Raw genomic sequence first — 12,587 nt, 5'->3', positions numbered from 1 at the left:
CTTTGCACGAAAACTCTTCGTGTTTCTGGACAAAGAGTGGCAGCTGTGAGCACGTGATTTTTGCCTCATACGAATTACTCCAAAATAATCCCCAAAATTAGGTCTTTTCTTTAATTATGTGTTATTTTTAGGAAATATTGTGCGATTTTTCTGTTGTTTGCATAGATCTGTGTGCATGTTTAATTTTATTAATGCATTAAAAATACAAAAAATATAGCATTTGCATTTAGAATTGGATTTTTATATTTTTGGAATTAATTAATAATTAGTTGTTTTACAAAAAATGAAAATTCACAAAAAATAACATATTATTTGTATTTGGGTCAAATTGTGTGATTTTCTTTTAATTTAGTGTTTAAATATTTTGTGATAGGTATTATTTAAAGTTAATTACTATTTTTAAGCTAATTTAGGTCCTTTGTTTTTAATTAGGATTTTTATTTCAAATTTTGAAAAAAGGAAGAAAAGGAAAGGGAAAAGAATTCTTGGACCAATCTAATCTAATCCTCAAGCCCAAATCAAACACACCTAATACCCAAACAAAATCGGCTCAAACCCATGCCACACCCGGTCCAAACCTTCAGGTCTCATAGGATGATGAAACGACGTAGTATAGGAGCCAAACTACGTCGTTTTGTGGACAATCAATCTTAGCCATTCAATCCGCATCGATCCAATGGCTCAAAACACACCCCTATATCCATTGATTTAACCCGACCCATTTCCCAACCCGGTCTCACCCGTTATTGCACCCAAACGACACTGTTTCCTTCAACAAAATTAATCTGAGCCGTTGATCTCATCAGATCAAACGGCCAAGTTTTAATCTCACCCCTGGTATATATTTCTAAACCTTACCTCGCCCCCCTGCCCCCCATAGCCAAACCCACCTCATCGTCCCCAAACTCAGAAGCGGACACCCCATCTCAAACCCTAGCCGCCCTGAAACCCCCTCGCTTGAAAGCCGGCGGCAACAACGCCGGTGACCACCAAAATAACACCCTATACCCCCCTAACCACCCTCTCCACAAATCCTTTAACTGTATTGCTCGAATCAGACTCCAGCTTCTCGAATCTTCAATCGAAGATTCGAGCAAACTTGAAACCCACCCCAACCAGTCCCAAACTCACACCAAGGCACCCCCGACCCCCCTCGTTATGGATCTGTTGACCGTTGTCCTTGAATCATCCCCAACTTCTTCGAATCTTTGATCGAAGCTCAGGACTCAAAACCCTAGTTCATCTAATGAACCCCAAACTCATACCAGCTATCCACCTGACCTCCCTCGTGCCTAAAACACCGTTGGTTTGGTTCGAATCTGGCTAAAAACATTTGAACCCCAAATCGAAGCAAACAGAACCCTAGAAAAACCAAAATTGGTTTTCGTCCGAATTATTAGAGGTTTTGGGTGTTTAACTGACCTTAGTCGAAGTGTTCTCAGTAGAGAACACTCGATTAAGGTCCGTTTGACCTCAAAAGAAGTTCAAATTCGAGTCTATTCAAGTCCGTCTATAAGGTATTATTCATTTTTCTTTATTTCTATTTTTTCTAATGTTTTAAGTGTCTGTTTATGTGTTTAGTATTGTTAAACTAATTTTTTCAGTTTTATCGATTATTCTTCCCTTCTCCATCAGACCTTTTATTTGGTCGAATTTGTTTCTGTTCTTTGTTGTGAATAATTATAGGTTGTGTAATCGATTCAGATAAGTTCATCGATTAGTTGTTAAAACCTCTGTTCTTGTCAATGCCGATTGAAATTGCCTGATTATTTATTTTTAGACTGATTGTTGACAATTGTTGTAGGTAATCAGTTAATTAGTACTCGTCAATTAAATCGTTCTTGTTTGTAAATCAATAAGTTCGTCAAATGGATGTTGTGTATGCTGATCTCTAGGCAATTAATTTCAGGGCATTGTCAATATGCTAACAATGCTCCTGCATTCATGTTGATTTTAGTTCGATTTTCAATTTCAGTTTAAATGGTTCTGCTGAGTTTTGTGTAGTGTTAATATGGTTTTTTATTCAAGTTCAGTATGTTAGTTCCAGTTTGAATTCAGCCTTTGCCAGTTAGTTATTAGAAATTTGGTATGTTGGATCGATCATAGCTATTGCAATTCCCTGTTTGGCACAATCTGTGAGGATAGAATGGTTGTTTGATTTATCTTAGGAATTGGTTGTTATCTGTTAGGCAGATTAGTTTAGATAATTGTTAAGTTTGGGCAGTTTGGTCTAGGGCAGTAATATTAAGAGATTTTCAGGGGTGATTTGGGAATAAAATAGTTAGGATGATACTTTATTGTTAGTGCTTTGTCAATGGGGTATTAATTAATGCACTAATGGGGAACAAAGGGAATTGGGAGTGCTGATAATTAAAAAAATGATGGCCTTAGTGGGATTAAAAGTTGAAAATCAGATTTTTAGTGCAAAAATCTGTTTTTAAATATAATGAGGGGGGACGGACAGTAAGGGAAAAGGAGGGAGTCAATTTGTATAAAAGGGGGTGTTAGGAACAGAAAGATAAAAGAAAAGAAGAGGGAGGAGATTCTGGAAAAAAAAGAAGAAAAAAAACAGATTTGAGAGAGAGAGGAGAGGACTGAAGATTGGAAAAATTGAGAAATTGAAAAAATATAACTACTGTTTTGACTGCTTGGTTAAGATCTGAAATAGCTAGAATTTTCTTCCTTTTTCCTTCTGCTATATACTTGGAGAAGTATAAAACTGCTGGTTATTTTTTTGTTGCACTACTGTCGTAACTTCTGAAGGTTGTTGCTGCTATTGGTTACTGCTGAACCCTCATTTTTCTGCTTCCTTCTTTTATTTCCAGGTACACTTTATTCCACTCACTGTAAAACCTTCTGTGATATGAGAATCTGAAGCATGTTGGTCATTTAATATCATTAGAAGAATTTAATTCTGTCTTTATTTCAAGTTTTAGTTTGAACAGTTTGCGTTTGAATGTTGGCCAGTGATAATGCTTCTAGAGGCAGAGTTTGGTTTAAAATAAAAATGACAAATGTGTGGCTCTCATATATACATTTCTCTCAAAAATACTTAAAATTTGAAGCGTGTCATTTAGCTAATTTTCAGGGCTCTCGCAAGGTTAATAACGCGTTAGTTGCTTTAGGCACGTTTAATATACCGTCATGGTTGTGGACACGTTCGCGTGACATGATTACATTTCTAAAGACAATTCGGAGTATGCGTTCGCGCAACTTAGAGCAAATCTTCTTAATAAAAAGGGGGTTTTCGGAGGTTATTAAATTAATTTATCTCATATAGTCCGAGGTGCGCAACTCACTATTTAATCATACAAGAGTGACAAATGTTCGTAGTTTTGTTTTAAGCACGCACAACTTCGGCCAAATTCTTTTTTTTTTTAAATATAAAATAAAAATATATTATTAATTTCATTTGTGTACACGTACGCGTGACATGATTCTTTACATAAAAAAATGAATATACGTACGCGTGATTCGTTTCAAGACAATTCTAAAAAAACAGTCTAACTAAAAGCGTAATCAAAGTTTAAAACTATGCAATAAGTTCAAAAAAATATATATAGTAAATCAAGATAATTAGGCCAAGTATAAATTGTTAAGCGACCGTGCTAGAACCACGGAATTCGGGAGTGCCTAACACCTTCTCCCGGATTAATAGAATTCCTTACTCGAATTTCTGGTTCGCAGAATGTTAAACGGAGTCATATTTTCCTCGATTCGGGATTAAAAACCGCTTGGAACGCCATAAAATTCCCAAGTGGTGACTCTGAAATTAATAAAGAATCCCGTTTCGGTTGTCCTTTGATTGGAAAAACTCTATACATATGCCCTTCTCCGGGATGTTGTGTAAAAAGGAGGTGTGACATATATTATAGTTACACTCTTTTTAGAACTATATTACCCTCAAATATAAAGTAACAATACAAGTTTAACATAACACATAATTAATCAAATGCCGAATAGTACACAACTCATAAAATTCTGAAAATTCAAAAGCAGTGAGATAAAAAATACACATTTCAATAAATTGAAAGTCATATATACTTTATGAGATATTACAGGGATTAAAAGTAGAATCTGTCGATATCTGAGGGATTAATAGTGCAAATTTCCCTTTTCAAAAATTGCGTTTGTAAATTCAGTTTTTACAAACTTTAACAGTGACTTCTGGCGATTGTTCCGGAGCAAGAAGGCAAGCTTCACAAATTTTGTTTTTCTCCCGCCTTGCATTCAAAATTCCCACACTCTTTCGCATTCGTCAGTCTCTTTACTCACGCACACAATACAGCAAATTTATGTACTTCTCCACCTCTCACCTCCACCACTTACCACCGACGCCACCACCAGAACCACCGTTAACATGCGTCCAAGGCCATAGCTCAACTTTGATTATTCCAACGGATGAAGGCGGATCCATTTGCCTGCTCTGCTTGTCCAATCTCATTTCTAATCCGAGATCGCCGACTGTTCACGTTTCCTACGCTCTCTCCCAGTTATCTATTGCTCTTTCGCAACCGAGTTTTCGCCAATCATTCTTCACATTCCACTCTCATTTCCTCATCTCTCCTCTCGTCGGCGTTCTATCTTCCTTCGATGATGAATCCATCGCCAAGCAAACTACGGATTTGATTATTCATCAGTTGTGTGAAGCTCCGGACTGCAATGTGCACGCAGAGTTTGTGACTCGGCTCGTGGATCGTCTTTCTAGTGGCTCTCTGGCTTGGAGTCAGAGACAGTTATACACGGTAACATGTCATCTATCCTAATTCTTAAATTTTTCGATTCAATGAACTTGTAGTTTAGGATGAAGTTGTAGAAAGGATAATTACCACGATACAGTACAATATTTGGTTTTCCATAGTGTGCTTCAGCATTTGCATCTCTATGTGGTGACGGACTGTGATTAGTAAAGCTTTCGGTTACTTCAAAATGACTTTGTAGATCAACTTATTAAGATTTCTACTAAGACCGCGTTTGGCTGTATTACAATAAGATCTCACTTCAATGAAGATCAAGTAAAGCTTTAATGAAGGGTTAGCTTTAGAACGGTGATTCTGGAACTGCTGTCAATTTCAGTGACTGCGGCTAACAGCAGAAGTTTAAGCTTAGATACAGTATTATGTTTGCAGATTTAATTGAAAAGTTACAGTCAGGATGACTCCAGAGAGAATTGGTTTTAGCCAGAGCAGCTTGTAGAAAGCTAGACCTGTTAGGTAATTACTCTTAGGTTGAATTTTGATGTTCACGTCTATGAAGTCTGTCATGAAAGAAACTATATAAGAGATGGTATGAAATAAAGAGGAAAACACGGGGATGATTCTGAGCTTGTTAAACTTTGAGCTGTGTTTAATGGCACCAAAAGCTTGTTTTCCTCCTGATATTCGCAATTTTTTCGGAGTAGATTCACAGTATATTCGGTGCCTATCAGATGCCAACCTCTATGTGTAAATTTCTCATTCTATAGACATACTTGTTGGATGTAATTTGATTTCCTCATTGAGAAGCTAGAATGAACAAGAAAGAAGAAGAAATTATACCTTTTAGTGTTCCAATATTAAAATTATTTCCCTGGTATCTGTCAAATTATACATGTTGGACCTTTGTGAGGCAAACGATCAGCCTTCATTTGTAAAGCACTTTTGCAATTTCTATTTTGCAATAATATATTTTCCTCTTATATGTGTAATCGAAGATTATTCTTGTTTTTACAGCTTCACTGCTTAGGTCTTCTCTTGGATTGTCAAAATGACCAGTCCTATGCTTGTTTCGAAGAAAGGGATGCCCTCATTTTCAATCTCGTCAGCGGTCTTCAATTGTCCAGGTGACTCTTGAAACCAAGACAGTGGCCATCTCCTTTTGCCTTGAACAGAATGTTGAGTTTTCAATTTCTTCTTGACTACAGTGAAGACATTCAAGGGGAAATCCTATTCGTCCTATACAAATTATTCCTTCTCAATGTGTCTCAAGATGGTGAATATCCTCCCAGTTTATTTGGCCATTTCTCGAAGCTCTTTCATTTAGCATTGGAAGTTCTCATGAAAGCTCAAAGTGATGTTGTTCGCTTGAATTGTATAGGTATGCCAGTTCGTTCTTTCTACTTCTTGAACTTAGATTTTCTGAAATTTATTTGCTGCTGACTTGACTAGCAAAGTTCTATGCTCTCTTCACCAGAACTCTGATAATCTCCTCTTCAGGCTTCCAAACCCCCTTCTCCCCGCACCACCAAAAGAGAAGGAAACACAACAGAACAGCCAGCAGCTGCTGGGGTTAGGGTTTCAGTAGGACAATCTCATTTCTCACATTTTTCAAACCAGTGTTACTGTTTGTCTATGCAGCATTCTTAACAGTAATGATACAGAGAGGATTCTTTCAAACTGCTTCTATGACTGAAGCAACGAGCTGGAGTTCTTATGATATTGACCACTTGATGGAAACAAATGAGCAGATATCAGATGGGCCTCTAGTTATCTTGTTTGCAGAGGCAGTCAAAGGCCCGCTGCTTTCTTCTGATAATCAAGTTCAAATAGCAGCTCTAGATTTACTTTACCTCTATTTGACGGGGAAAAATGTCTTGGAAAATGAAATCCAAGTTTTTGTGGAAGAGAACATTGCAGATTATGCATTTGAAGTGCTGAGATTGTCAGGTAAGAAGATAAGCAATAGACAGTGCATGAGCAGCTAGATTTATTTCGTTTGAAGAAATGAAGATAAAAGAGGGTATTTCAATCACGCTCTATTTTCATGTACCCTTTTCTTCACTACTAAACTATCTGGAAAACAACCAATTCTCTGACGATTACAGCATTTTCCTACAAAACTAATTAACAAATTATGTTGGACTCAACGTTTGTTGTCCATATGGTTCAACAATATTTTTTGCATCTAAGTTCTCTAACAGCAATGAGACAGATAACATTCTGAGTATTTTAGGTCAGATTACACGCAATTAGTATTGTCTGTAATGACTAATGAAGTAATTTATAAATTTTCAGGATGCAAAGATCCAATAATTAAATCTTGTATTCAGCTTCTTGATCTTTTAGCAACTGCTGAGCAAGCATTTAGACAGAGACTTAGAATCGGATTCATGGCCCTGATTTCAGTTCTGCATCATGTTGCTGAAATTCCTTTTCACCCTGTACAGACCGAGACACTCAGGCTTATTTGGAACTCTATTGAGAACTGCCCTGGGGTGGTATCCAAGTCTCATGTGGAAGAAATAAGCCTTTCTTTGACGGAGATGCTCAAGAAAAATCTTGATGGAGAAATAGGCATGCTTCCAGAGACATTCACTGTGGCCTGTTCAATACTTGTTGCACTTATGAAATGTTCATCTTCCTATGAGATTTCAAGTTTCTTACTGTCAATTCAGGAGGCATCAAGAAATTGCATCTTAACTTGTTTAATTAATTATCGCAAATACCCAGGTCAGTTTTGTAACTCTCTTCACCTACTGAAAGAGGCATATGCATATAGTTGCGGGACGACGCCCACAAGCTCTATCAACACAGAACTTAGAAGAAGCATTATAGATGTATGTAAAACACATATATTACCTTGGTTTATGAGATCCCTCCATGAGATAGAAGATGAGGATATTGCAGTTGCAATTCTTGAAAACTTCTATTCCATATTGCTACAAGAGTCAGATATTGAAACCAAAATATTTGCAAATGTTCTGTTCACGTCATCCTGGTTCAGTTTTGCATATGGATGTTTAGGTTTTTTGCCTTCAGAAAAGATGAAAATGAAGGTTTATCTTATTTTTAGTGTGATGACCGATATCATCCTTGGGGATGATACTGGGCGAAGCATTAGGGATGCTGCTCCATATCTTCCATCTGACCCTGTAGATTTGCTTTTACTTCTGGGCCATAAAAGCTCCCAAAATCTTGAATTGTCTTCTCGGCAACTGGCAGTTCTGCTGTTACTGTACATCAGCTCACTGTATGACGATAGGTAAATTGTTTCTTTCTACATTTTCCCTGCTTATGTGATTAGTCCTCAGTTGATCATTTCAACCCTTTGCCAGGCTTGCAGATGATAAGCTTGTGTTAGCTTCACTGGAGCAGTACATTCTACTTAACAGTAGCGAAAACACGCATGGAGCTTCTGTTTTGGGAATTCTTATAAATCTATATGCACTCTACAGGGGTCTAGCTAAGGTGAGCTACCAAATCCCCTATAGTCCAGAGGCTGAAAAGATTGTGTTCCACCTGCTTTCTGAAAAGGACTGGGATTTGCTATCTACAAGAATCCATGTAACAGCTTTGAAATGGTTGTTCCATCAAGAGAAAATATGCAACGTGCTGTCTGCCCAGATGTTGAAATTCTGCAGAAGCAAATTTTCCGAAGTAACCCAGATAAATATACATGGTGAAGCCAATCAGAAGATAGATGTGTATGTTGTGGCAGAACTTGTAGCTTCGGGGGATAACTTTTTAGCTATGCTCATGGTGTTCCTATTGGGAGAGGTTGGAGAACAATACTCCGAGTATGACATTGTTTCATTGGTGAATACCATAATACATATAATTGAAATCTCACCCAGTGCTTCAGATCAGTTCTGCATGCATGGGATAGCTGGTGCAATTAAGAACCTGTACTGTAAGTTTGGTCATTCTTCATCCCCAGATACTTTCATGGCCACCTCTGAACTAGTATTCTGCATTTTTCAAGCAGTACACTCTGAATCCCTCTCCGATGATGAACCCTGGGTTGCAATTGTGGTGAAAGTATAGTACTCACTCTTTTAAATACTGTTTGCTTCCAGTTCCTCTTTACTAAATGGACCTTTGCCTTGATTTCAGATTATCGACTACCTGATCCCCTCAGTAGCTGCAGATGGATGGACTCCAGCAACTCTTATATCACTTGGCATTCTTTCTATGGTTTTGCACCACTCAGCAAATCAAGTGATGGTTGAAGCTTCAAAAACCATACTCCTTAGTACTCCTTTGTTATCATTGGTTAATACCACAATCGCCAATGCCTGTTCCAAGGTACCTTCTCTAGTTGACCAAGACAAAGGAATGAGATCAGGAGAAGTTCTTGTTTTTGTGCTTTCACTGCTTTTCTTCTCTTTGAAAAGGTAGATCCGTTCCTTTAACACAGTTCCTATCCTTTTTTTTTTGGAGTTCCGTAACTAACAGCTTTATTTTACTAGTCTGCATGTTATTTTACCGGGGATTATGGACTGCCAATATCTGCTGGATCCTACCAGCATTCCTCAACCCTGGCCCCATATTAGTATACACTGCCACGATTTGTGCAAGTTATTGCATTTCGGATCTATCCCTATTAAGTTGCTTTCCTCGCAATACATGCTGGAGTTATTCAGCCGGATAGAAGATGAGAGGAGTAGAAAACCGGACACGCTAAAATTCAGAACTCATTATTTGTTGTCTGTAATGGCTGTTTTAGAAGGCCAAATATTCTCAAGTGACATAACAGTCGCAATGAACTGTTCCCTCTGTTTGTCTATAATTATCCGGTGGCAAGATGCGGAAACGGAAGTATCAGCTATACAAAGGAGCAACTGGAGTCGCTTTATAGTAGAAGAGCTAGTGATGTCTTTGGCAGCACCATCTTTGGCTTCAAAATCTTTCCATGCTCCATTACAAGCCTACAGTTCATATTGCAGTTGCACTGCTGAGAAGGATGGAAATTCCTCAATGGATGGCTTCAATCTTTGATGAATCTTGCATATCTGCCATTACTAGAAACATTACAAACTGTAATTTGAGTGCTGAGCTGGTGCTTCTCTTAAGGGAGTTGCTTAAACATGGTTTTCTAAATGATGAACAAATTGCTGCTCTAAATAAAGTATTTCAGGTAAAGGATTCTTTATCTCCGAAAGTTCATTAGTTCCCATTGTGATCTGGCATCTTGAAGATCACTTCTTTTTTACTGAAAAAGAATGAAAAATGAAAAGAAAAAAGCAGTTGTTCTCTTTAAGGATCTGATTGAAGAAATAATGGAATTCCATATTATGTTTACCTGGCAGGAATGTAAAAAATGTATCTACACAGACAAACTTCAACATTATGGGGCAGAGGAGAAGACACTGAACGTAGCAGCTGCTTCAGATTACTTAGGTAAAGTTTGTCAGTTTCTCATTAGGCTCATGACAACTCAACCATCTAATAGTGTGCAGTCTATAAGATCTCAAAGTGGGAAAAGGGAATTGTTAGAAGAAATAGACTTATTTTCGAAATGTCTAATGAGGGATGATTGAGACTAAAAGATCTTTAGAGCAATTCGTTTTGGACAGGACAAATCTGTTTTGTCAGAATTACAGTCAATTAAGCCAGGATGGATTTTGCCAACGGATCGATTGCATTTGTTGTTATTGACTTCTTGCCCCATTAAACTTAGGTTTTGGCAGAGTATCACATACGTTCTTTACCAAGAACAATTCAGATTTTTTCCTGTTTTGTCACTCATAAACTTGAAGGACAAAGGTATCGCCTACTATAATCCCTATACCTGTCATCGGAAAGAGTCTTCCGTACAATTGGCCAAATGAAAAGGTGCAGTGTGAAATTTTTATCTGCGTTTCTTCCAAAGATAATAATGAAAAATACCTCCTCTGTTTCCATTAATTTGACAACTTTTTTCTTTTCCAACGCCTTCAATTGTGTGACATCATTTTATTTCTATTCAACTTTTACAAATTACAAATTTGATTTTTTAAATTGTCCTTCTTATCCAATGCAATTTTCAAGATTTTATGTTGATATTCTACAAACCAATGCGCAGCAATTCTACTTATTGTACATCAGCAAGTTCTACAGATCATTTCTACTCTTTATTTTTACAAATCAAAAAGAGAGACAAAGAAAGTGGAAAGAAAAGCTAACAATTGACCTCCCCTAATCAAATGGTAGCAGAGGGATTGGGGCAAATGCACAAATAGTCATTCGCAGATATGCTATTTAAAAATTAGTCTGTGCTTATTTTGTACTGAAATTTTTTTGTCCCGAAAAAATAAACTAAAAAACTGAAATAGTAGTGGTTAACTCCTAAATAGCAATCCTTTAGAGTGGCTACCTGGTGTCATTTCTACCTTTTTCTTTCTTACCTGAGAAAACTTGGGCTCGGTAGGCCGTCGTGGCAAAGCCCTCATAGGTCAACTGTGTAGCGGAAGTCAAATTAAGCCCAAGATCGTCGGCCCATGCAATCCTCCAATGCTCGACTGGTAATCTGGAAACATCAACTAATCAAGCAAGCAAAACAAGTCCTTAAACCTTAATAAATGTTAGTTTTCTGGAAATGCACTTACAAAAAGCTAAATAATTGATGGGACCATTACTGTCTAGTTTCTCCCGCGGAAGTAATAGTTATAGTTCCTCCCATCTCAACACTAATACTCCTTGGCATCATTGCATGAAAAAGATAGCCCACCAATAATGTAACTTAACTTAATACACCTTTGACTACGTAAAAATTGCATACCCATTTTTTTAAAAAGTTTTAATTTGTATTCATCTCCTTTCTCCTCCTTCTTCTCCTTCTCAAAGTTATATTCGCCCTAAATCCGATAGGCCACTTAACATTGTGTAAAATCCTCCTCAAAATTATATTCGCCCTCAATCCGATAGGCCACTTAACATTGTGCGGTTTACACAGACTTTTCGAGTGGTCGTTGTTCAATGCCATTTCTTAATGCTCTTTTATTGCTATTCTTCTTCTGAATCTTGATTATGTTAATAATATATTTCATCTTCATGTACCTCTAAATCTCAGAAATTTAAACCCCATGTTTGCTAATATTTGGTGGTTCTGGTAATTTATTCTAAAGATCTTTGCTTTCATTACACGTAGGAATGTAAAAACAAAAATGACTGTTTTGTTTCCTTGCAGAAGATTTTGAGATGGGATTCATAAGCACAATATTGGGATTCTTCGGATTTGGAATGGGGATCGTGATAGGGCTAGTGATCGGAGCTGAAGTTCGCCAGGTACAAAACAAAAATTTCAGCTCTAGAGCTGAAGTTTGCCAGTTACAAAACAAAAACTTCAGCTTTAGAGCTGAAGTTCGCCAGTTACAAAACAAAACTTTCGCCGGTTATAAAAACAAAAACTTCAGCTCTAGAACTAAAACTTCAACTCTAGAGCTTAAGTTCGCCAGTTACAAAACAAAAACTTCAGCAATTACAAACAAAAACTTCACCAAATAGAGAACAAAACTTCAGCTACTATGCTTAAGTTCAACAATTACAAACAAAAACTTCAGCACACTTGGTTCAGCACATTTGCTACTTCAGTCCTGTCTACTAGAATGCTGAAGTTTTGCGTGATTGTCTTTGCTATTTCAGCCCCGTATGTTGAAGTTAAGTGGGTATGCTTGCAATTTTTTTTTGCAAAACGGACACAAGTTAAAACGTGATCCAAAAAGCATGTATAGATGCAAATGTCCCTTTGACTACTCAAGGCAAACACATACTATACTGAGTATCCTAACTTGTACATACACGAAGGCTAGAGAAAATGATCAAGAGATACAGATATCGAATGGAGGACCCCCACTCCCTCGCCCTCAAACTTGGGGTCCACTACGGTCCTTAGGAAAAGCTTTTTACTTG

General features: G+C 37.3%; 1 protein-coding gene across 1 annotated transcript; it reads left to right on the top strand.

The window, feature by feature from the left end:
* Nucleotides 1-4,119: 4,119 nt before the first annotated feature.
* Nucleotides 4,120-11,318, top strand: LOC107822484 (protein PUTATIVE RECOMBINATION INITIATION DEFECT 1-like). The gene is given in 10 exon segments (XM_016649034.2): nucleotides 4,120-4,745; nucleotides 5,712-5,821; nucleotides 5,903-6,075; nucleotides 6,336-6,644; nucleotides 6,993-7,959; nucleotides 8,033-8,735; nucleotides 8,811-9,091; nucleotides 9,167-9,608; nucleotides 9,610-9,834; nucleotides 10,007-11,318. Coding segments are annotated over 10 exon segments (3,891 nt in total). The 5' UTR covers nucleotides 4,120-4,295; the 3' UTR covers nucleotides 10,238-11,318.
* Nucleotides 11,319-12,587: the final 1,269 nt, after the last annotated feature.

The sequence above is a fragment of the Nicotiana tabacum genome, chromosome 6 (genome assembly GCF_000715075.1).
Source record: "Nicotiana tabacum cultivar K326 chromosome 6, ASM71507v2, whole genome shotgun sequence".
Classification (NCBI taxonomy): Eukaryota; Viridiplantae; Streptophyta; class Magnoliopsida; order Solanales; family Solanaceae; genus Nicotiana; species Nicotiana tabacum.
Note: the sequence above shows the minus strand (reverse complement) of the source record. Positions and strands in the feature narration are given on the sequence as shown.